This window comes from Mastacembelus armatus, chromosome 6 (genome assembly GCF_900324485.2).
Source record: "Mastacembelus armatus chromosome 6, fMasArm1.2, whole genome shotgun sequence".
Taxonomy (NCBI): domain Eukaryota; kingdom Metazoa; phylum Chordata; class Actinopteri; order Synbranchiformes; family Mastacembelidae; genus Mastacembelus; species Mastacembelus armatus.
The window spans coordinates 3,936,541-3,963,717 of record NC_046638.1 but is presented as its reverse complement, the minus strand read 5'-3'; the positions used below and the strand labels follow the sequence as shown (position 1 = coordinate 3,963,717).

Genomic DNA, 27,177 nt, shown 5'->3' with positions numbered 1-27,177 from the left:
ATAAATAAATAAATATATACACACAAGACAAAACACTGTGTAATATACTGCAGTTTTAATTACAAAATTTAGAAAACATGTTACCATCAGCACAATAAACAAATAGTGCATTTAATATGTTGAAATTGTCATTTCAAGGCATGTTAAACACAAGAAAAATGTTGACATGGCAGCTTTGTCAAGGCACAGGTCTGACCAAGTCATACAGGGTATTTAATCATGTAAAAAGGAGCAATTCTTCAGTTTTTACAGCGAACAATAGGAAGTTGTAGCTCTATCAGAATGTGAACTGTGTATAAAACCCTCAAGCACCTATATTTTAACTTCAAATAGACACAATTGCTCCACATGGTATAACATTCATTTTCAATGCAAAACCTGTAAAAAACAAAAACATGTGAGCAACTATGTACTGTTTAGTTCACATGAACATAGAACCAGCATTACACCCCCTTTTTAAATACATTTAATTACTGAATACCCAATCATCGAATCTGACCTTTTCCAGCTTTAATGTCAGTAGAAAGGGACTTGTGTTTCATGAGACAGTAAATAACCACTATAAAAAAAATCTTTGGTTTAGAACAAATGACATTTTGGTGCAACAACAACCCACAACAAAGTATCATTTTAAATATACTGTAAACACACAAATGGATAGAAAGAAGACAGAGCAAGTGGGTGATAACTGCTCATTGATGCAGAACCTAGTTTGAAAGTTCAAGGTCTGACTTTAGCCATTGTGTTCATACAAATAAAAATAAATAATACATTTATAATCAAAAAAGTTCCCCACCACCATTTCCACTGCTTATAACAGCAGGGTTAAGAAATCACAATTGTTTGGCTCTATAGTCTTCACCATTACTGGCAGTGACGAAATATCGTAATGACCTTTGCCAAAAGCCCCATTTTATGATTTCACCTCCTACCTTCTTTGTTGTTTTTATTTCAGATAAACCTTAACAGAGGATATTACAGTTTTATCTTTACTTACTAAAGGCACAAAAGGTGACATCTCAGGCAACCCTGGCAGATCAGTCACATAGATATAAAGGCAATCTCTCTATTTCTTAAATAGTAAACCAGAAGAAAATCCTCAGACATCTTCCTATTCACTCTTGAAACTTGCACCGTTCTTTTGCTCACGCAGCTTTCTCCTCTTCAGGTATCCAGTACGCTGCAGACGGTTCATTCTGGCTCCCAGGAAGATAACAATGCTGCTTGGCACTAACCTGGTAGTCACCCAACCCTGCGGAAAGGAGGAAACAAAAGTGCTTAGTTTTATAATAAATTTAAACTATAGCTTTTGGGCTTAAATCTTTACATTAAAACACAAAAATGAACAATTAGTCAGGATGTATAGAAGATATTTATCGTAATTAAACCTGTGTTCATTTCAGATTGTTAAGGGTATTCAAGTCAACTATAAAGCCTGATAGTTAAAACCTAAATCTAAAACTCCATTCATGTTGTCTTGATGTATTCCTGGATACATTCAGTAGTTGAGGTTTCCATTTCTTACCATGACAGCATGGGGAAAGTAGCCGTTGGTCTGACTCTGCAGACCCACAGTACTGAGCTCAGCTGCCACATAACGCTCTGGGGTGGGCTTGTCCAAGGTGGGCTTTCTGATACGAGTCATCTTAGTGGCCACAAAGAAGGGCAGCACACTCTGCAGGAAACAAAGGGAAAACATCAAAATGAGCTTAAACAAGAGCACCTAAAAAAAAAGAAAAAAAAAAAAAAAAGAAAAGATGGTCCAACCACAGCTGAAAACTAAACTAAAGAAAATGTTTGAAATCAAATTTCACATCTGAATCTTAGTTTTGCAGCATGGAAATAGTTGCAGGTCAAGTAATTTAAATAGTGAGAAAACATATGTACCCTTTGTGGGTTGGCTGACCGATAGTACTGTAAGATGCACTTTCATGGTAAAATACACAAGAGCTTTGCTTTAATCCGATCTGGACACTGGAGTAAAAACACTCAGGCTTTTGCTGAGGGGAAATTTACTCCGCACACTTCAACCACCAGGTGGCACATGAGTGACTACTACAGAGAGTGCTAAAAACAGAACAAACAAGCCTCATATGGAACAACATATTGTCAAAAATGCCTCTGCTGAACCAGGCTAAAAATGGCATATCAGAGGGGATCATTCATAATTATGCTTCCATTTATTGCCCTGTAGGCAGAACTGACAGAAAGGAAGGTGGATTTCAGATTTTAATCACATATGTCATATACTGTGTATCTATAGCAAAGATTTTTAAAAATAAATGTGTTATCTAAACTAATTTTTTCATCTTGAAGTAAAAACCACAATGAAAGCTTGGTCTACAGCATCCAACATAACTGTCAAAGTTCAAATGGTGTGTGGATCACATGCACTCTATCAGATAAACCTACATCAGGCCAGGTTTGTTTTGTCTCCCCCTTCATTCTTTGGCGTCACTTATACTGTTTATAAACTAATGGTGGTGGAGAAGGATCAGTCCTACTAGACAAGCCCCAAACTCACCTGAATGATGATGCCCTGACGTCTGTATTCCTCCTGAAGGCCACGAGAAAAGAAATCCACAAAGGCCTACATGCAGGAAAGGATGAAAAATGGTCAAATTTTAAAATCTGTAATACATTCTTCTGTTATAATTGAAAGGTGGGCTGATTGATGATAATAACCAACCAATAATATTAGAAAAGTGTCCAGAGAGATTTTTGGCTTGTTTATAAGTGACACCAGTACATACCTTTGTAGCAGAGTAGACTGTGAGCAGAGGGACGGGGTACATGCCGCTGGCAGAGGAGATGTTGAGGATAACACCTCTGGCTCTGAGAAGAAAAACAAACAAAAAACAAAACAAAAAAAACACAAGATAGATTTAGGCCAAGAACTTTGTGTTTTCATGCCAAGTGAACATTCAGATCTGCAACAGCCACATTTTAGTGTCTTCACTGAATTAATGAAATTCCAGGGCTCTCTACTATTATACCATTATGATGTGGCATTGCATTAAAATCACACATCACAGGGCTTTCCCCTCAACATATGAAACACTGTTCCCAGAGCAGTGCAACAAAATTATTTTCTGTTTTTAAGCCTCTATCTTCCTTCAATTCTACAAACTTTCAGTAATTTTCCAGGCCTATGGGAACCCTGTTTCTATATGGATTCAGCACACTGACAAATCCACACAAAGTCATGTTCCACACACACACACACACACACACACACACACACACACAAAAACAGTGTGGTAGTGGCTGTGTTCGTTGCCATGGCAGCCTGTTGCTGCAGTGATGTAGTGGAGCGACGCTCCAGCCTCACACGGCACCAAATGTGCCTGCACTGCTATTGGCCAGCATGAGTCACATGGGAACAGAGCAGCCAATCAGGTGGGAAGAGCACTTTGTGTGAATTGAAAGCTTGTCAGCATTGCGAACAAAGGAGGAGAGGGAAAGAGAGATGCAGTGATGAAAAGGGCTTGGTGAGGATTTTGTGTGCCCCTGCCCAGTAAAAGAGCCACCTTTATCAAATGTAACCGGCCAAACGCTGTTCTTCAAAAACAAAAAGGTTTTGATTTCATTTTGAGATACATTATGTGGCTGCATGCCACAGTTCATCACTCACAACACTGATATTTGACTGCAGTCATGTCGCAGAACATGGAAGCCTATCATTTAACTTACCTCTCAACCATTCTGGGCAACACAAGACGAGTCATCTAAAAGAAGAACAACAAACTCAGTTAACTTCAACCTCACACAAGAGCAAAACTCATGACAAAACTCATGAAAGAAAATAAGGAGTGGGAAGAAAGAGATTTTTTTTTTTTTTAAAAAGTAGCAGGGAGAGACGGGCAGAGACCGACAGAGAGAGAGAGAGTTGCGTGGGTGGTGAGTACAGACAGCGTTGGTGTAGTCCACCGTTGCTTTGGGAACAACTGAGACACTGCAGGTACCATGGTAGAAACAACAGAAGAGGAGAAGAGAAAAAGGAAGATGAGGAGAACAACAACAAAAAAAAAAAAGAAATAAAGTGAAGAAAGTGTCACCCATGGATGAACTTTAAACAAACACTTGAGGTGTGATAAATATGGAGTTTGCAGTCACTGGGCTGAATGTATTAGAGCATTTAGTCCCCGAAGAGCAAAAGTGTGCTGACTTATTCAAGACAGAAGCAAAACTTACCTGGCACACTGAAGTCATGTTGACGTTGATCATGTTCGTAATGAACTGAAACACACAAAGCACCAAATCATCTAAACAATCATGTCTAAGATTGTTTTTACAATACAGAGCAGACCTATCACCAAATATATAAAAAGAAGTCAGACACAGATAAACACAGATGAAATTAAGGCTAATCATTTCATTTTATTAGCTTTTTCAGTTATTTTGAGGGTGTATACTCCCAGTCACAGCAAGAGCAAACTTCCTTCTACAAATATGAAATAGAGAAATACAAACTCACATTGTCTAGATCAGGAATATGGAGGTAGTACTCAGGGTAGGAGTAGGACACACCAACATTGTTGACTGTTGACGAAAAAGGGATGAAAGGAATTATTCTCCTGTTTTTATAAACTAACCTGGTAGCTGAGAACTCAAACTAGTCTAGATTTCTACCACAAGGTGGCAGCAAAAGCAAACAGTATACAAAGACTTCACACTAAAACAAAGCCACACCTTGCAACCAGTAGAACACAATTGGTATCATAAAAAAAAAAAAAGAAAGGACAAAGAGTTCTTTAAATGTTCAACTAAAAAGTACAAGGTGATCTTCAGCCTAAACATGTAAAACTTTAGTGCAGGTTTAACCACATTCCATGACTCGTGATGCTGGAGTCAAAAGCTCTTTTGTAAAAACTCACACCTAACAACAGTTGCATACCTCAGACATGAAGGATGAAAATGATCTATTCATTTTTTGTTTATGTGGCAACCTGCCTGTTTCACAACAATGTATAATAATGATAATAATAATAATAATTCAGCCACATCTCAAACATGACAATAAACCTACCAATAATTACATTTAATGATCTAAATGACTGAGTTTAAAATGGATTATATGATGATTTGTTTACAGAGAATCAAAGACTACAGCGCTCAATATTTAGATGATTTAGACATGCCAGAGCTGCTGTAGATAGTATAATACACTACAGGTGCCAGCAGTGAAACAAAGACTGAACTATCACAAGTCTTCACTCTCTTGGATTATACTTGACTCTCACATGCTGCTGCATATAATACATTCTGACTATACATGACAAGTGAATGTCAAGTAGGATTAATGCAAATACTGTCCAGATGAACTTTAAGAGAAATGTTTGGGGTGGGGGGGTGTCTTACCCAAAACACCGATCTCCAAACCAGCCAGCCCCGCCTCAATCTTGGGGTAGATGTCTGCCTTGCCAAAGTCAACTGCAATGGTCTTGGTCTGTACTTTGTACTCCACCTCTGTAAAGACAAACAAGTGTCCATTAGTAACATATGTTTGGCAATAAACAAAAAGTGTTTAAAACAGAAGTGAAGGTGATATTGTATAATTAAGTAAGATCAGTGCTCAGTGGGACTCATGTTTAGTATCATTTATCTTTGTGAGCAATCAAGGTTTTACACCACACACATACCATGCATTCATGTATCACAAGTCAGTCAATGCTTTGTGCAAAAGATCATTTCATGGCCCAAAAGAACAATCCCCTATTTCACAACCCTGGATCCATTCAAATGAATGGAGCATGGAAGCAGTCACCATCAGACTTGAACTGAAGAGGGCACTGCGTACCAACAAACCGGACGAGCCAGCTTCTCCCCTTCCCTCCCTCCACTCCTTCGTCATGTTTGACGCGCCTGGTGCAATTATTGTCCAAAGACTCGTTTAGCTGATAGGTGGCAGGGGGAGTTAAGAGGAAAATTCCTGGGATGTGCCTCAGCCAAGACCAGTAGTGTCTCAGTGTGTGTTCAGGAAGAGTTGAGAAGAGACTGAACTGATATAAATGGGGAAAACTAAGAAATCAGAGGTGGGGGTGAGTAAAATAAAAAAGAAAGTCACATTACATCTACTGTGAGTCCATGCCAAACAAAATGGTAAAAGCAGCTTAAGACATGGTGGCAAAGAAGACTGAGGATGCCAGTTTGGAGAAGTAATTTTGGGTTGCCAGGTAGGAACCATGAAGAGTCAAACAAATGCAGTTGCATAAGAGGAGAAAAATTGACAACAATGAAGTTATAGGTGGGACAGGGTAGGTTGCCCAGTTACAGCTAAGGACAGCAGTTCTCAGTTTAATCGTGAGGGAGGAGTGCCAGAGCTTGGCACGCCGCACCCCGCTCGTGACTACCCATTATCCCCCTCTGTGGACTTGAAGCACGACTGGGGAAATTGCGCTGTGGGAGACGTCAAAGACAGATGGAAAGAGGGAGTCGGGGAGAGGGCACTATTTGAATGGGGGGGGGGGGGGGGGGGGGGGGGCACTCACCATTGAGTCTCTTAAAATTTGGAGACAGGCCAGCATGGTGGGGGGGGGGGGGTTCTTCACTTTCATGTGGATGCTCATTTATTCTTGAGTAAGGAAACCCTGATCTGTTTCTAACAAATATCTCAGAGGAACAGCTCTGAGATTCTTACATCCATACTGGTAGTGGGGAAGTAAAACAACCTGATTTGCTGGCTGCATGTTTCCAATTCACCAACATTCAAAGAGAATAGAGGCAGGACTTAGCAGGATGCAAAAGAGCATGAAAATGGGATTTAGAGGATAAAGCTGAATTGTTTAAGTAATCACAAAATGACAGACTCTGTACAACAGATGAATTGTTTTTGAAAAGGGAGGTCTGCAGATCCAGACCTCTGTTGAAACACTTTGCCCAGAGTGAAACATCTATAATAAGCTAACATGCATTGTGTCTTCAAAAAAGTGACTTTTAAAACCCCTTTCTCTTTTCACTATATCCTAACTCTTCAGATCAAGAATATAGTCGCTCATCCAGGCCAGGGAAACCCTGTAGCTGACAGGGTGGGAGGTTGCACGTCACTGCCTGCACACACACATCCTCATCAGCCCACTTGCTGTGCTCTCAACCCTGAACAGATTTCCATGATGTTGTGGACACACACACACACGCACGCTTACCAAGTGACTTGGCCACATCATCCAGCCTGTCCTGGGAGCGACTGATCAACATCAAGGCAAATCCCCGACGGGCCAGCTTGAAAAAAAACAACAAAAACTGTTAGTTACACACACACGCACACAAGTTCAACCAAGAATCTTTTTTCTTTCTTTTGTGTATTAAGAGCAAAATCAAATACAGTGTTGGTAACTAACACACAGACAGTGTTTACGTTAACACGTGTCAACTTGGGATCAGATGATTGCAAAAGCAAAAGTCGCACATTATCCAAAACATTATTTAATGACTTGAGACTGATCACTATTGGTATGTGTACACAAGTGTGTTTATATGTTATCAGAAGTCAGAGCAGAAAAGACTTGATTAAAAGTGATTAATGATTAATCAGAAAATCTGATTAAATTAATATTACATTTTTGTCTCGTTCTAGCTACTTTTACCCTCAGTTAACATGACGTTCAGTTTATCTTGCGGCTATGTTGTTGTGCACATCAAATTGTTTGAAATGATTCACTTTAAAGCACAGAGGAGAATTTATCACATTGCATGTGAAAGCAGAGTTGACCAGGGTAAAAACCCTGCACAGGCTAATACACAAGGTAAAATGTTGGCCTTCCATTGCGCGACAAGTGGATGTACCCATAGTAGCACCAGTAACAGCACTATGAGTCAAAGGCCCCACATGCCTATATTATACAGCCAGCACACACACATTAGTAGGGGCCAAACACATGGCAGGGTAGCCCCTATTCAACGTGTGCCATTACCTCTGTATGAGCTCTTGCTGGTGAGCCAGTGTGCATGTGTAAGGATTTGCTTCCACGTTAAAAGGACTGTAAGAGTTCTCCCCTATGAGTGAGCACTGTATGTGTGTGCATATATATGTATATTCATATGTATATATGAGTCACAGCTTTCCCAAGAAAGATATGAAATAAGGGTTCAGGAGCCTTACCTCCTCCGCATAGGATTTCCCGATTCCATCCGTGGCTCCTGTCACAACTGCAGAGAGACAGAAAGTAGAAAACAACAGGTCAGTGTTGGTTCTCTTCACAACCTCCTCACATTAAGTAGCAGAGAAGGGGTGAAGTCAACTTCTGTTCAGCTAGTGAGGGTGTAGATGGTCCCCAAATGTTCTGAAGACTACAGTTCTAATTAAATCTGACCAGAATATTTTCACTTTGTATTGCTAATCTGCCAAAAGGCCTCAGCCACATTGCATCAACAATATCAAAGTCTGCACTAAAGCATCACTAACATAATTGCTATATGCAATATCTCTGTTATTTTTGCATCTTATAACACAAACATGGGCACAAAACTGATCCTCTTTGTTTGGAAGATTATGACACACCTTTATAAAGGCTCAGAGCCCCAGTATGGGTGTAAGCCCAGGGCCTTTACAGGTGATAGATGGAAACAAATCCTTTGGCTGACACGCCCCAAAGTACGATTCAAATGTTATTTGAGAAAACCTCTAAGCTTTACAATAACAAATACTTCAGCAGTCAAATGTTTCTTCTCCACTAGCATGCTTACAGAATGTGTACACACACACACACACACACACACAGTTTGATTGTGAAGCAGAAATGCATATAATCCACCTGAAACGCAGACTGTATCAAGATGAAGCTAAGGTGGTATAGATTAAAGCAGAACAAAGAAGACAGTATATGATTCACAAAGACCTCAACAGGCACTGATAACAGACTGAGCAGCTCCTGTGGTAAAATTTAAGAGGAGCTGATGTTCTTGTGTTCAGAGATCTCCTCACCTTGTCAAGCAAGCAGAGCTATTTTTAAATGTTCACTGCCCATCAACCCGAGCCCCTGCTTGACTGACGGAGTATAGAGAAAGAGGAAGAACAAGAGAGGCAGACAAAGAGACAAAAGGCGAACGAAAAGAAAAAGGTGATTGGTGATGAGGAGGAATGGGGGGGTGCTCCTCAATATACACACACAGTGTAACATGAATATATTATTAGCACGGCTTGGCAAAAGATTTAAAAGAGCTAGAAGATATTTTCTGGAGAATGGGAAACGGAGACAAGATGAGAGAGGGGATACAGAGAGGAGGGAGTGATGACAAACATGGAGCAGGAGAAAGGAGAGGGTGAAGCAGGGTAGGCAGGGTGGAGGAGAGATTGGGAGGGGGGGATCCTAGGGGTGTCTAAAAATAGAACTTGAGTGAAGCAAGGGAACGAGTGAGTGAAGGAGAAAGAGACAATACAGATTGTGGGTAAAGAGGAAGGGAGAAGAAGAACAAGTGAGTGAAAAAGAGAATAGAGAGAGATAGAGTAGCACAAAGTCAAAAGTGAAAAAAGAGCAGAATCTCTGGTTATTTTTAAACCTCCCCCATGTTAAGAATGAAATGCTCCACAGCAGAAAAGCCTCAATGGGCACAGACTGTACCAAATCAGGCTCTCGTTGCAGATGCAGGTGGGGGCAAACAGAGGCAGGGAGAGGCTTCGTTCACTGCAAATTAAAATGGCTGGGGGAAGGACAACAACCTCCTTGGTATAGAATTATCTATTTCTTAATATGACCTGGTAATGTGAATGAAGCTCATTTGTTTTATAAGCTACAAGGTTCATATTTTACACAAAATGATATCACACATCACGTCAAAATAAATAGCTGCATTAGCATGGCTGGCAGGTGAAATGTCAGCTTGGCGAGAATTGTAAAGAACAGACCCTTTTAAAAAGGTAAGTTACGCAGGCTTCAGGTTTATCCGATTAGTGTCTGAGTTCACAGATGAGTGTCGAACTGACAGAGATGACTATGAAACCCATGAGATAATGAAAAACCAACATAACTGGACTTTCAAGGTTCCTGGATGGTAACTAGACAGGGATCTTCTTCACTTGTTTGTACACAACTAGCTGACTGACAATGAAAACCAACCAACTTCAATGGAATTATTTGTACGGCACGTATCATATAAGTATAGCAAGTTCAAGGTGCAAAGAGACTAACAATGAGACAAACTATTAGCCTAATGCATGCAACAAAGGCAAGTACAAATATTTTTTAAAATAAAAATATAAAAACAAATACAAAGCATAAAAGAATAAACAGCATTAATAATAACTATAAAATATTCTAATCAAAAGGCAGGTCTGTGACTAGATCATCAACACTTTCTCAACTAAACCTGCAATAACTAAGGAAGAAATGACAGACCATGTCAGCTGAAAGTGACTGCATGAGATCCAGGTGCAGAGAGCTGCACCTGTAAGTAAGAATGTGTTAGGCACAAAATATGTGTAGAGCATTTTGGCTATGTGAACTTTAGCAGAACTTTAGAAGAACGTGTTTTTAAAAAAGCACATACAGAATGAGCTTCTGAACTTTAACAGGATAGTAAATGGTATGCTGTCATGTACTACAAGTCAGACTACATGTGTGTTCAGGCCATGTCTTCTCAATAATAATTAAAAAAGCATCAATCACAGAAATCTTAAAAATACACACAGTGTAAGGACCATGACCATAACTAAAGAACAAAAATCCTCTCTCAGTCTGCACTCTGAAGATGAATGTCATTGAGTGCTGCTATCAGCTAATCCTTGTTCTCTTTTGGCTTTGAGGACATGGCCCTTAAACTCAGTTAAAAATCAACTCCAGAAAACATCATTATAGAGCATTACATTTGAAATTTAAGTCAGAAAAACTAAGAACTACAAAAGGAATTTGCTTATTTTTAAGATCTGCCCTCCCAGGCTTTGGTACAGATGCCTACATGCAACAGTCCTAATGCCAGTTAACAAAATTAGCTGAATAAAAGAAAAATTATCCACGCTCAAAAATGCTTTCTTCTGTAAGGTCACTGTAGTTTGAATTGTGAATTTCCGCTGTGCATTTGGCTACCGACCCCCTCCAGACCTACTGTTCCCTCACTACAACCCCCAAATCCTCGTGCTGTACTTATGAATGACTACACTCCTCCCAACCATTATATAATCGTACCATTTTCTCAATAAACGTTGTCTAGGGAGTGAGTGTGAAGTGTGTATGTGTGTGTGTGTTAGAAGGGGTTAGTACAGTGGGATAAGGACACAGAGTTCCTCTGAAGTCTTAAGACATTTCCTTTTTACTTTTGACTAGCCATCACCCATCATTAGTGCAATGAATACAGCAACAAAGAAAATATTCACAGAGATTCTAACCAAAAACGATTTCTGGCAAAAAGACCACACCTGAATTACAACGGAATGAGACGATGCAAATTGTTTCACTTCTAATTCATGACCCTTTAGAGATGAGCCCACACTGGACACTACAGAGGGTAAAGACAAGAGGGAAAACTAGAGGGAGGCAATAAGTCACCTATTTAACACCTCCACTGATGTACAAGCAGAACACGGTGTCCAAAAATCCCATTATTCTGTTCAGTCACAAACACACCCAGTTGCTCTGAGCAGGACTTAATTCCCCTCACGTGAGCAAAGCATTACATCTGTGTGTGTGTGTGTGTGTGTGTGTCACAGATGTAATGTAACAAAAAACATCTACGTAAGCAAGCACGTGAATGGCAGCAGCACTACTGATGCTCAGGAGATGCACCCACAGAATGACAATAAGGGGGAATGTGTGCTGATGGGGCAACCATGTCAGAGTAATGTGTGCGATGAAGAAAAGAGATTTTGGAGAGGACAGTGAAGTGTGCGAATCCATAAATGTATGCATGTGTGTGATGGCAGAGAGGATGTGTGCACTGCTGCCTCATTCATTCCCAGCAGCACTGCTCTGAACCCAGTTTCCCCCATTCCATCGCCTCTGAGAAAACTGATCCACCATGCTGGCTCTGAAGTGCCCTGACGGGGGCGCGTTTGCACCGCAGCTCTGCTATGCTTAGTGCTGCACATCACGTCCAGAGGTATTGACATCCCCCAGCCTTTTCTGTCTCCCTCCCTCCTCAGCAGTGGAGCAGCCCCTACTGCTGCCTGCTCACTATTCTGAGGGTCTAAAAAAAGCAGCAGGAGGAGTAAAAATAGCAGCGCGCCTGCACTGCCTCGTCTGGGAGCTGCCTGCCTGCCGCAGCACCTGAATACCAACAAGATCCCCCACCACCACGACCAGGTTGCTGCATCCTCAGCCCTCCACCTAAAGATCTGATGCCAGCATGAGCAATGCAGGTTGGGAAAAACCACACAAGAGCTTAACTAGTGAGAAGTGGAAAAAGATCAGGGTGATCACAAAATCAAATCTGCAAAGAATGAAGAATCTTAGATTAGTAAAGGACTGCATTTGAAGGCAGGTGTGTAGGGATGAGCAGCTCATATTAGAGAAAAATGCTCAAATCTTTATGAACATGGAGTTTTAGATTTGTCTTAATTCACCGATTATTCCTTCAAGATGCTGATTAGTAAAATAAGCAAGTGTTTAGCTGTGGAGAAATCGGGCATGATCTTCACTATCACCTACCCACAGGGTGAGCTTCTTCTTTTTTGGCAAAGACAAAGCAAGACTGAACTAAAATGAGCATAAAACTAACCCCTCAACCCTCCTCACCACCACTAAACCCCCCAATTAAGATTCTCAGTGAGGAGAGACTGCGGTCCTTGTGTGCCCTGCTCTCGTTACGTACCGTTATGTAATCTGTCGCACCCCACTCTCCTATCAACGAGCAGCCCCTCCTACCTCAGATGGAGGAAAAAAAAAAAAGATGGGAGGGAGGGATGGATGCAGCAGAAGATCCAAAGACAGCCCCCCCCCCACCCCCACCCACACACACACAGCTTTAAATAGCAGGGGAGAAAAGTCACATGGGTAATATAAAAGTCGACAAAAATAAACCTTGATCGGGCTGGGGGAGAGGGAGGAATGAGGGGAGGGAGGGTGAGAGACAGAGACAAAGAGAACATGTACTTCAAAGCTGCCCAAGATAGAACCAGCATCTATATTTGGGTACAGAGCAAAAATAGTCATACCCCCCCCCCCCTCGCTCCTCCAGTCACATGCCTTGTTTAAAAATCAATAGTCTCCTTCACCACAACTATTTGGATTGAGACAAGTTGATTTGAGCAGGAAACAAACTTTGCTATTTGACCCTGTGCTGTTAAGAACAGGCTGTACTGTGTGGAGGTTTACCGTTTCAAACAAAGGCTAGAGCAGGTGATTTCACTTTATTAGTCTGTCCTCTGTCTGAAGGGGTGTTAATCACTGAAACCACCTGCTGGAGTCTTTAGGGGCTGCAACAGAAACCTGTGCACTCAGGTCTGAGTGGTGAAGAATGGAAAAGTCTGTCATATACATCCCTTGGATCTGTGAAATAACTCAAACGTCTAATTTATCAGGTGCATGATGCCCTGAAATATGGCTTGAATAGACAGACCTATGATTGTTAATGTTGCTGATTTCTACTATAAACACATGTTATTTGAGTCACTAAACATTTTCTGTTTGATGAGCCTAACCACTTCAACAACTAACAGAGCAAAGCAAAGTTTGACCAAAAATGACAACATACAAAAAAACAATCCTAGTTGTTTGTCCCCCAATCAAAACCCAGATGCTTCTTTTAAAAGTATCACTCCATTGTGTCCAAACCGTCTTATCTGCCCTGTGTTTGTCCAGTCTTCTCAGGTGAGAGGTGACGTTGGCACTTACAAAGGTTAGGACTTAGGTCTTACGTTACACATTCTTCTGATTTCACCCTACAACGATGCCAAAACCTCACAGTACATTTCAACAGATACTCATCACTTACAAAACTGTCTTTCTGGCATTTTGGCCTGCAACCAACATATGACATCATAGATGACAAAACATCAGGCTGTAAAATCGGTTAAACTGTCTAAGTATGACCTAATAATTTCAGTTTCTGTGATCCTATTGGCTCAGGCATTTCACTTTGTCACTTGTTGCAATGACAAGAAGTTAGATACAGCACCTATGTCTTCATGCAGTATCTGTAGTGGTCATAATTAAAAATAATATGTGAAATAAAAGCTAATTTAACCATTTACAAAGCTGTAGTATTATCTGTTAATGTTTTTGGGGGGTTAAAAAAAGCAGGTCAGCTAATCGAAGCAGCTTGAGCGATGGATAGCAAACATCTGAGTATTTAATTTCTTAGAAAATGTAAATTGAATGGGGAAGATTTTGTGAATGGATTAACAGGAAAAGAAAAAAAATTAAAGAATGGAAGTAGAAAGTGAGAAATAAGGTGCAGGGAGGAACAACACATGCCCAGAAGAAGATAGTACTGTAGGTACAAAGAGTGCCCCTTACACTTAATGTAAACCTAATTCTGAACCCTCAAACCAGCATCCTCCCAAGAATAGTTAACTTTATCCACATAGTCACAGAAGAGACAGGATGGGGGATTAAAATGAGAGTAAAATGAGGGAGATGCAGAGGATTTTTTTCTACCTTTTTTTTTTTTTTTACCCAGCATCCACTGCTCCGACACGTGGCACAGAGCGTGTTCATCACATGAACAGCAATACTCTCCCTCTCTCTCTCCGCCCACACACACACACTCACACAGAGCACATTCACAAGGATGAAGAAGTGGAGACCCTGCCTCAGCTGAAACACGCACACAGATACATTTCATTCACATGTGCATTGTCCTTAGCATGAATGAAGCCTAACGCATATTCACTTAAAAAAAAACAAAACAAAAAAAAAACAACTGAAAATTAGTCTCGAATAATTAATGCTGCCCTGCAAATCTGATTCATCAGCATCTTGGGTTATTAAACCTCCAAGCATCAAATGTTCATTCCTAGTGTCAAATCAAATTCAACAAAATTCTTGCATAAGTGCTGACCCAAGTCTTTGTCACTCTTGTGCTGTACTGATGAATGGCTGCATCCTTCTTATATAACACCACTGTTTTCTCAATAAACTCTAACATCAAAGGGAGGAGGGGGCACTTCTAAAGCACATGTCACATCACTACTCCACCCTCATCCCCACCCCCAAAAAGTTCCCTTTTGGTCTAATTTACTTCCCTATAATGGAGTTTCACATAGACACACAGACACAGACTCTCTTATATAATATGGGATGCTGGGGGCTAAGAGTGGAGGAGGAAGCAGAGAGGAGAAAACTGAAAACTACTACACGTCAGAGTGAAAAGCTGCTCCACTGGAAATAAATGCATGAATATGGAACGCTGTATCATAAAAAAGAAAATCATTGAAAACAAACTCGTATTAAGATGTTAATTCAAAAACTGCGTAGATTTTTGAAAGCTGGAATCCTACACTGTCATTAAAAAAAAACAAAAAAAACAGAAAAAAACAGGGATCTCCTTTTCTTCTCATGCATCTATTGGTCATTAAAAAAAAAAGAAAATCAAACAATTCTTCAGAAATTAAATTGTGTCATGTTAGAAAAGTGTCATTTCTTCGCTCAAAAAAAAAAAAGAAACACTGAGCTGCAGACATGGACTGGCAGGAGTGGGGAGGGTGAGTGTGTGGATGCACAGTGCAGCAGAGGCTGGGGATGCCGGCTTGACTCGTGCTGCAGCACTGCTTTTCTGCCACAAGGAGTCCCATCCACTAAGGGGAAGACCAGTCACTGGCAGAGGAACTCCACAGAAATCCCTGCCCTGCATTTGAGAGCTGCAGAACTACACCTCAGCACGCACAAATATGTGCAACACACACTTCCATAAGATCAAATACTAAGATTCAACACAAGCACATTTTTTAAGTCCTATTTGATCAAGTTTTAGTTATCAGCTTCATCTCTGCAACCTGCACACACTTACAAACCCATCTGAAAAGGAAATACCATTTGTCCTGTGTTGCAATAACACTTACATGGATTGTAAACATCTTTAAAATAAAAAAAAGAGCTCAGCATTTTTTTCTAGGATTCTAATAATCTTTTCTATGGCTGAAATAAAATGCCATTCTGACCTAATGTCCCTGACAGATTATTGTATAATGTGGTTGTTGATCAGCCATTATCTCATCACATCAACATAAAGTTAATCATTACCAAATCTAACCACAGCAGATTTTAAACATGATTGTATTAAGAATTAAAGAGAGTTTGTTTACAGTGACACTGGGACATGCTATCTCTCAACAAGGATTATCATATATTATACTATTGCTGCTTAAAATGCAATACAAAGTCTATCCAACAGTTGGAAGAAGTTTAACTTGTTACAACAGGTTCCTGGAAAAAGGTGGAGACATGGTGTCGCACCACTTGACGTATGTGGATGTGCCTATAAATCAAACCTAAACTGCACCTAAACTGGACAGACTTGCACATCTGGTGCTTCAAGATGAGCATCCACACCCCTCCTCCCTCTATCTATTAATTTCCTGCTATGGCTCCAATCACTGCCATTGGAAATGAACTTTAGGAACTTGTGAGACCGGTTGCAACAACTGGTTTCAGGGAGTGGCATGCAAGTTCACATCTTAAGAAATTGCTTAAAAAAATACATGTGGACCAGTGAGGAATATCCAGGTCATATTTTATGAACACTTAGTTCAGTGAACCAAATCTTTACAAAACATTTCTTTTAAAACTGCTGGCTTAAATCATCTCCGATAGGCTCCTTTTTAGTTCCACATTATCACAGGGACTATACTTATATTTGATGTAACACACCATCTTTAAGATTAATGTTCTTTGCACCAAAAATGGTCCAGTTGAAGTAAAATCGTGAGAAATAATTATGTGTTAAAGTGCGGGGTAGAACTACATCTGACAAGATACTGGGGTTGGTGAGGGTCGAGTGAAGGGAGGAGGGAAGGTAATCACAATTTCTATATGGCCAATGGATGACAAGGCGATGAACAAGCGCATGACTCATCGGTGTGCACCGGTATTCCTCCGCATATTCCAGCAGAAACACACAAAAAAAATCTACATTAGTCATTCCTAAAGGCACCCTACCTTTGCGTCATGCGTTTCATTCCCTCTTATGGCGCACAGGGCATCAATTAAACCCCCATTCATAAAAAAAACGACGATGTGGAAGCAAAGTGCGTCATGGTGTAGAAAAACATCTGGGTTATTAAAAAAGAAGCAAGCATTCAAACCATCCAGAGAGCCTGGTTTTTGAACGCTAGAAACAAAGGGGAACATTATCAACCTATCCCGATGCGAAGGGAAGCGCTCGGCAAATTGCGCAGCAAGAGGCTCCCGACGCAGCAGTCTTCTCCAAATGGGAGACTGGAGAAGTGGGTCAAGCTATGGCAGGGCGATTCCTATGAGACTCTTCGCTACAAAAACACAATACCCTTAGGCTTGACTGGTAACTCGCTTCTATCTGGTACAACGAGTCGAAAACGAACATTACAGAGTCAAGTCCAATTAACGACATTATATCCAGCCTTAATTTATAGGGCAAATCGAATCTGGAGGCTAATGTGTCAAAGAAGAATGATTACAAAGAAACCGACGACATAACCAAAACCATGAAAAACACCGTGTCACTATGTTAGTATACAAAGTGACAATAGATGATTAACACTAGTGCCAAAATGCTGGACAAACTACCCCAGTGAAAGATTTTTTGAAAAGTCAAAACCAATGAAAATTGTCAAGATGTAGGTCACGTTTTAATTGAGCATATGGGTTTGTCCTACATCATGCGGATGGGCTAATGTGGTTCAGTAGTGCGCTGGCTGAGAGCTCACCCACATAAAACAGCTCTCTGAAAAGTGCGCATAGCCTGCGCAATTTGGCTCCTGGCTCACCAATGTGGGGCATCCCCCTGCCGCTCCAAATGTGGGTGAAAACGCTGATTGGAGCCCCTGGCAGCACACGGTGCTGCGTTTGCCGCGATTAAAAAAAAACAATTGAGCTAATAAGGATCATTATCTTGGCAGTCAATAAGCCGCTTACCTGCGCCTGTTACGCAACACCTACCTCCTCTTGAATTAAGTCACAAAACGCACCAGAATGCAGCCCTTTTTGTGCCAGAGTGAAGTTTGAGCTCAATAACCTCATTCTGGTGTTTGCATGTCGAGCCCACCTGCCTACTTCTGAGCTGCCCTCTTCGTGACCGTGATCTAGGTGGCTTGAAAACTGATGTGACCCAACTCACCTGCCCATTTGCCCAGCTTCGGAGAGAGCAGCTGTCCATTCCCCAAGACCCAGATCCTAAAACCCGAGAGCAGCCTGTAGAGCAGCCACAGCGACAGGGAGGCCACAGTGAACGCGCCGACCCAGAAGAGAGGCGTCTCGGCCTTGCCAAGTATCTCCTCACCGTTCATCCAGTTCATGGCAGCGGCTCTCGGTGACTCGGCGTGTGTGAGAGTGTGTATGTGGAGACCTCAATTTTAGGCAATGTGCTCTAATTTCCAAGCCACAACGTGAGAGAGAGTCCCTTTATAAGGAGGTTGTAGCATCACACACACTCCCCCAACTCCCCCTACACTTGTCTAGCCTGATTTAAAGTGCACCGCCCACCTGCTTCTCTGCACCGCCCTCCTCTGCTCCCGGCTGGCTGCAGTAGCTGTCTCCCGGCCGAGCCACTCTCTCGGTTGGAGCATTTGCATGTCAGTCTCTTCCACAGCTTCCCCCATTCATTCGATTTTCTGTATGAAGCAGGGTGGGTCAATCGGAGACCGGGATGAGGAGCGATTGGGCAAACATTACGGCAGCTCCCATCCGAAGTCTGTCATTGGTTATCGCCAGAACAGGTTTGTCAGTTTCAGTCAGGATTATGAAACCCTCCAAACCCACGCTTTCGGAAAAAAACTGCCCACACCACTTTATGAATGAAATGATGCTCTCATTGGTGAAACATGTTCGCGTCCTCCCGCCCCTTGGAGAACGTTTGGAGACAGTTTATTGGCTAACGCGATGCCAGTCCGTGAGGTCAGCCTGAGCCTACCTAGGCATGAGTCACTCGTCTATTTTAAGTATTCAGTCTTCATCATACTGCCGATATCTGCTGAAAAATGTGGACACAGGTGCAGTGAACAATCCTGGCGCACAGGTTCACTTATGTTGCGCCAAATAACTTTTGCGCACAAGCCTTTGTTATTTAACATGTGCGAGTTCAGGCTCCCTACAAGGAAAAAACTACAACCCCCATCTAAACCTCCTCTTTCAGAATCTCGCGAGATTGCCCCAAACGTAGTAAGTTCCCCATCCAAAACATGGAGGTGGGGGAGATGAGCTGTGATGTGTGTGTTACATAAACACTGAGACAAGCATGTGAATTTCCATCGCTTTATTTTATCGTTTTTTGACATTTCCGTGCAAATGGACAATCCAGTCATGTTTACAGACGCTAGATGCTCCAGCACAACCAGCTGTCACGAGTTTCTCCTGAACAGAATGTGCTCAATGTTCCCTTCTTCCCAGAAAGGCTACTTGCAAGAGCATTTTTTAGTCTCCAACACACCCCCTCTGCCGCCATACTCCCAGTCCCTCTCACACACACCCAAACTAAACATGAAATTCAGACAAACCGGGGCTGTGTGGCACAAAGTGAAGCCTGTCCTGTGTTCAGCAGAAGGACAGGAGTATAAAAAAGTGTCTCCATGCTGACAGTCATCAGGCAGCTGCTCGCATTCTTTGACATAAGTGGAGAGACCGAAGTCAATGTGACAGCAGGAGGAAGGAGCAGCAAGTTGTGTAAGAATTTCAAATGACATGAAATTAAATTATTACATGATCTGCTGTCTCTCATTTCTAGTTACTATGTGCAGGATAAAATATATTTACAACATGTCATCTTTCAGAAAACAGTCTTCACTAACATTACTTTTAGAGTTTGCATTCTGGCACCACTGCAACCAATAATTCAACAAACATTTATAAATTCACAGCTGTGATATTGACCCAGTTTTTGCACACAGATATGTGCCAAAAGTTTTTACACTGAAACAGCAAATACAAAACATTTCATTACAGTGCAACACAATCAGCAAAATTGTTATTAGAGAGACAAAAGTAGCCTCATGTGTGTTTAAACTCATAACATTAAATACCATTAAATTTAAACACCACACAGACACACACTCTTATCGGACGTTTTGAGAGTCCCCCCTTCACGGCTGCTCGGGATCCTCGGAGCCCAAAAACTGAAAAGAAGAAAAGAAACGTGAATTTAGTCGTGTACAATTCCCTGAGAAAATCCCTCCATGTGCCTGTGTGATCAGCAGAACTTTAAACACTTAGAAAAAGTGCACACACACACACACACACACACACACATTAAAACATCAGCTTGTCTACCGCCTCTTGACGCGCAAAATGCTGCAGTTTTGAGGGACATTTTATTTTCAAATACCCGTTTATTTTTTACAGCTTGTCCCACAGCGATACAACAACAGCTTCAACCTTCAATTCATGTTTCAGATTTGTTTCAACACACACACACACACACACACACACACCACGTCCTCCAAATTCTGCAGCACAAAACATTTCTCACATTTAAGTTTCACACCGTCTTTCTATCACCTCATAAGAATCAACACTAACCCCCTTTTCCCTCCACACGCACCTTAATCCCACTGTGCACTTCAACACGATGCAACTTCAGAAGTTCTCCCGCTGTTCTTCGCACAAACCATCACCTCAGTTAAGGAGCGTTTAGGACAAATTCTAACACTTTCTCACGCTGACACAAAAAAATATTCCCTGATTTCATTGTTCGTAGAAATCACGACAATACGAGTCGAAACGTTTCTGTCTGGACAGACTCTGTCAGAGTTTATAGTCAGTCAATTAACATGTTTTATTTCCTTTAATTGTCTGCTTTTGTGTGTCCGTGTACAGGTTCGTGGTGCAGTAAGTCACATTTCAGCACCACAGAAGTGGACAGCGACAACACCCCAAACTCTCCTTAAAACTGATCGTCCTCCACAGCGGTTTCCACATCTGTACTAGCACACACACACACACACACACCCGATGGAGTCCAGAGAGATCAGCCCTCCTGCCCTGTCCTTCACACACTACCGTCCACCGCCCCGTGACAACTGAGCGTCCCGTTTCTGCACCTTCAGCCGATAATATTCACCGTTACCGTCTGGGACACAATGTGTTCGTATCAGAGGAAAACTTAAACCTTAAAAACAAGCAGCCAAGTAACGTCAAGGCAGCAAACACACAGCACAGTTCTCCCCTTACACACCCAGAGGTTTGCTGTGGGAAAGTGGGATAAAACTGAAGTGAAGTCACACGAAACTTTCCTTTCTAAACTCTCAGAAACACGACAGCTCCTTTCACAGGTGTCTGCCCAGACAGTCACAGCCGAAGCGCTAAATGTCTCCGACAACACAACACAAACTCTCTCAACAATACACGTTTACATTCACATCTACAGTTAAGGTTCATTCAGTGACACACGTTTCATCCTCAGACGACAGCCTCGTGACAGCAGCTGCATCTGAGGACACACACCAGAAATTAGACTCATTTTATTTGCAGCAGCAAACACACTGTTTTTAAAGTCTAACATTTGAACCTTCTAGCTTATATTTTCATGTGTTACCTTTGACAAGTACTCAGTGTTTTCTATATATTTACACATATATACACACACATATGTATATGTATATATATATATATATATATATATATATATATAGCCTATATAGGTTTTCAGTTGACACTTCTCATCCTTTTCAACGTTTTATTCACTCACAACTTAAAAATACAATTTAATAAACTGGAAGCAGATGAATTACCTACAGTAATTTGTACTGTGTAGAGGAATTTAAAACATTACTTACTGAGTAATTATCTTTAAAAAATAAGGCTGAGTTGGTTCATTTTAAACTCAGCTGTAATTTTGGTTTAGAGTTTTTCTATTATTTAGTGTTAAAATAGGTCTATAGGTAGAAATTGTGCATACATGCAGTTTGACACAGTATACAGTACTATTTGTTAAACAAATAACATAAAAGATATTATATATAATCACCTGTAATAATGTGTGTGTTATATCCAGCTGGTTTACACGGTGGCTGCTGCTGTCATCCTGGTCGTCATGCAAGAAAAACAAAATAAAAGATTACATTACAAACCATTTAAAGACACTGTGACACCACACAGGAGACTTTTCCTAACACCCGCACTCACACACAAGTGAACAGACGGCGCAAAACACACACTCACAACAAACACATGTCTCATGCTGATTTGGAGACTGAAAGACCAGCATACACACACACAAACAAGCTATCACACACACATATGAAAAAAAATGCAGTGAGAACCCCAAACATTTCCACAAGTAATGTTTCCTCATGTCTGTAAGGGCTGATCCCCATGGTCTGCATGGTCTCATCATTGCATTAAAAAATTAAACAGAAATTGCAGGATTGCTGTATATATGTCTCTCTCTCTTTCTGTCTCTAACACACACACACACACACACACACACACACACAGCACCACAGCCTTCATTCACTCTTTATGCAGCGTCTTAATAATATAAACAGATTGAATTAGAGTCAAAACCTGCAGTTCGTCCTAAAGCATCTTAGAATCTGTAAATCTATCAAAAATCATCTCATATAAAAGAAGTTAAAGACGAACCGAACAGACTGTTAGAATTTTAAAATGGTGGGGGGTCATTCTACCGTAAATCTGGGCTTTATAAACATGCAGCAAAAATGTCTGCATCAACTGGTTTTCTCTCAAATATTAAATAAGACCAGAAATAAATTTTACATTTGGGAATTTGTTAAAATAAAGGCCCCATACTGTAACACAAAACCTAGACACTGGAAATATAAAGGGCTCATTTTATGGGATATATTGTATTGAAATATAATTGTCACATTAACATTATAATTGTCATATGTATGTTAAAATAATTGTCACTCTCTGTTTCATCTATTGACTATGGTGACTGTGCGTGTGCACACACACACACACACACACACACACACACACACACACACACACACACACACACACAGTTCCAGCCGTTACGAGTGTGTATGCCTCTAGACAGCATGGTAGCATGAGCGTGTGTGTGTTTCTTTCAGATATTTTTCTGTATTAGTACATTCAATTATTGACCAATTCAGGTGACAGTTTAGCCAACTATAACTCCCAGGGAGTGTGTGTGTGTGTGTACGTATGAGTGTCACACTCATTATTTACCTCGTATGCTTTAAAGTGTGTACCAACACACACTCACAGACGCTTAATAAAAAAAAACACATCAGCTCAACTTCACACACTCTGTGTCAAAGTTTTCATTCAGAACATATACATGTTCAGAAACACACACTTTCTATCGCTGTCTCTCCCACACACACACACACACACACACACACATAATAAAGCTGCTGGATTACAAATTAAAAACCACCACATACTTAACAAAAAATGATTGAGAAGTTTAAAATAGACTAAACTAAAATAATGTGTTCAAATGTTTTGATCTGGGCGGTTTATATTTGTGTTCAATAATAGATCAAATTCATACTTTATATACAGAATATATAAATGTTCTACATTTAATCTGCAGCTTGATATTATATATATATGTAGGAGCCTGTGAGTGAGTCGCTTCCCCACACGTTGCGGTGAGATGCCTGCTGTGGACGACACCTGACTTCCGAGTCAGCAAACACACGCTTCTAACACACGGACAAACACTGTACACACACGCTGGACGGATGGATCAGGTGTCTGAGAAGTTACCAATCTGTCCAAATTAGTATCAGGCTTTTATATTGTGTGATATTTGCTTTTAAATGAACATTGGATATGAGCCTATTAGCTGATTCAACTGTAGGGTCTATGTGCAGCTGATGAGACGTATCGTCTGATACTCAGAGATGATTCTGAGGTTTTGTCCACTCAGAAACATCACTCTGATCAACGCAGCACACAAACAGCAGAACAAACGACAGCCTCCAGAATGATCACACATGAACTATCACAGTCATGAAGGGACACCGATTTATTTATTTATTGCTGGGCTATATTGCTGTATTAGACTGTTTTAGGTTTACCTTGATATACATAATAAACTACCAACTGGGTGTAAGCAATCAGCAGCTTTAATCCAGGAACACTGGCAGTGGTCAAAAACACAGTCTCATATCGTCTCTTAGGAAGATATTTCAACAGACAGTAATTAACACTCTACACATTTACACGGCTGATGTTTATAATGTTAAGGTGACTATAGTCCTGTGTTTGGGGAAGTTCTAGGTGCTCTGATCTTTTAGAACAGGGTCATCTGGATGGTTTTCATGTCTAAACCACTTAAGACATGAGATAGACTGATAGACAGACTCAAACACTGCTCCAGAAAGTGTCACTAATACCATCAGGTGTACTGATGGCACCTTGCACTCTTCCTCCAAAAACTCTGTACAACTGATGTGGGAATTAAGACGCCCTGTTTGTGACTGTGTTGATTCATAAAACTTATGTTCTTCTGCCTTTAAGATGCAGTTAAATGATGAGAGTTCCACGTCCTGACGGGGTTTAGAAGTCAGCTTAAACCTGGTGTTAGGAAGGTGCTTTTAAACTCAGCTGGAGCAAAAGGTTTCTGCCATCAAGGTTGGTAAAGATTGATGCAGCATATTGGAGCTAATTTAACCATTTTAGACAGATTGCATAAGGTACGGGTGTATTTAGGGCGTTAAAAAAAGATTCCTTAAACACATATATCTACATTAAGATTCCTAGAGAACCAACTGTTTACAATCAATATACTGAAGAAAAACTGGGAGAAAGAAAATTACTAATGAGGTAAGGAAGGAAATATACACTTCTGCTGCCTGTACATGTAATCTTCTCATGTATACACATAGTAAAATTAATACACAAGGCCCAAAACTATTTGTTGGCCAGTCTGGATTAAGGAAGCAAAATCCTAAGGTTTACTTAAGCAGGTGACAGGCAATGTGGTGAGTGAAAGAGGTCCATTTTCATTTTGGACATTTTACTGTTTGTTTCACCTTCAGGAGCTTCTTGTTTTTTCATATAATACGTTCCTGAATTAAGATTTTGTGCATTGATTCTGCAGTGAGAAAGTGGGAATATTTTAGTGTTTATTATTATGGACACTTTCTGGTTTCAATTGAAATGATAACATGTTTTCCAGTGGGAATCATTCATGCTTCACTCATACGGCAGCAATCAGAAGTCACACCCATTTACCTTCTGTTACTGCGACTAGACAACTCTGCCTGGTGCTGAGCTCAGGGAGCGGGTGTGGCTCGCTCAAACCGGCTTGACTCTCCGGGTTTCGGGTGGTGCTACTGCTAAAAAGGTGTTGGTTGAGTCTTTTGCTGCCCATCCCAGTGCCTCCTCCCTCCCTACTGGGGCCAAAAGTCTCCATTGTTGCCTTCTGCTCCTTTTCCTCCTTCATCAGGTGTGTTACTTCCCATATTCATTTTGGGCCTAAGAAAACAAAAGAAACGACAGATTCAGGAATAACAGAGAGTATACACACTGTTGTGGCATGCATGCACACTAACTAGGACATAAGATGTTATATAAATATAAAAATATATAAATATAAATATATAAAGAAGTTAAATACTGTGAGTTATGCACACAGAAAGGTGAACAGGATCTGGAACTGTAATTAAAAAAACACCAGCTTGTGTGAGTGTAGGTTAACAGGGGTAGGACGCCTGTTTGGGGTGGGACGCCACCCGTGAGTGTGCCGCTGATTTCAACCCCTTCGGCCCAGAGGACAGACTGCTCACAGTTCTCCTTTTTGGCAAGACTGAGTCTGCACCTGCTGCCATGTTATGGTGGGATACACACTCACACATGTAGAAATGAGTGAGAATACATCATAAGGAGAATACACAGTACGCCAAAAAATACAGGGTTACTGTAAATATGCATATGAACATGAAAAGAAGTGAGATAATGTCACAGGAATACAGGATGAAATGAAGACACACACACACACACACACACACACACACACCTATACATGTAAAACTGTCTCACTTCTTTCATTCCTCTCAAACACGTGAAAGACTCCTAAAATAAAATGGTGCAGTAAATAAATAGGGAATTAAATTTAAAATCTACAGCCAGTGATCTGATGCGTAGCACACGATGAATATTTGCACTTTGTATTTGTCTAAACTGTTGATTGTTGGATTTATCTTTACCAGTATCAGTGCACACTGTGTGTACATCACACAGAACCCTAATTTCCTCTAAACTTTGTTGTATATTTTGAATTTGTGTAATTGTGTGTTACTTTAAAACAATATTTACAGATGCTTTACTACTTTTTTGTTGTGCTATCTGTCTGTTTTCCTGCTATATTGTATCTTCATTTTATCTTTCTGACCTACACCAAAATACACGTACATCCATAAAATCTGATTCTGACATTTTAAGCATTAACGTGTAACGTTTAACCTGTTTTTATTCTGCTTTAATTTAATCAACCTTATATCAGTCCAGCTGTTATTTTCTTTAATATAAACCAAGAATTTTCCTCATACTTATTTCTATTAGCCGTGAAAATAAAATAAATAAATAAAACAATAATAATAATAATAAAATACTGTGTGTGTAGATCTGTATTGTGGTTAAGATACAGCATGTGTCATTGTTTTTAAATGAATAGCTGTTTATTCTTGGAGCTTTTCTTCTTGTGTCTTTTCTTGTATTTCAGTTATCATGTTGTGCACGTTGTCTACATGCATTTTAATGTAAGGCATGTTTCTCGTACTGAAAAGCCCAACATAAATATAATTCCCTTCTCTCATCCCTAAGAAATCACTACATTAATTCAATTTTACAAATACAGAGCTGGATAATCTGTGTTTTGATGGGTTTTCTCAGTCTAATTCACCTCATTTATGGCATAAATTGTATAAAATACCATCAGTTTTAATTTGTATGGGGCTGCCACTGACCTCTTTAGCAGAAGCTTTCTGAACAAACAGCCTGTGAGAGGCTGGAGTGCAGCTCTGCTTCTCTGGAGCTCTGTGCCTTCAGCTGTACAGTCAGCCATTTTCTGTCAGACAAGTGGAGGCTTCACTGGGGCTGCACTGCTTATGAAAACCAGTGTTTTGTAACCACTTTTGCCTAATTAGACACTCCTGCAACTAGACTGAAGAAAAGCACA

At 40.6% G+C, this 27,177-nt stretch overlaps 1 protein-coding gene across 1 annotated transcript; it reads right to left on the bottom strand.

The window, feature by feature from the left end:
• Nucleotides 1-33: 33 nt before the first annotated feature.
• Nucleotides 34-18,452, bottom strand: hsd17b12a (hydroxysteroid (17-beta) dehydrogenase 12a). Its single transcript, XM_026310442.1, has 11 exons — nt 18,184-18,452; nt 8,102-8,148; nt 7,146-7,221; nt 5,362-5,469; nt 4,478-4,542; nt 4,195-4,239; nt 3,694-3,728; nt 2,754-2,835; nt 2,525-2,590; nt 1,526-1,675; nt 34-1,252 (listed from the first exon to the last, which is right to left on the bottom strand). The coding sequence occupies exons 1-11, from the start codon at nt 18,359-18,361 to the stop codon at nt 1,112-1,114; spliced, it is 993 nt and encodes a 330-aa protein (XP_026166227.1). The 5' UTR covers nt 18,362-18,452; the 3' UTR covers nt 34-1,111.
• Between the last annotated feature and the right edge of the window lie 8,725 nt (nt 18,453-27,177).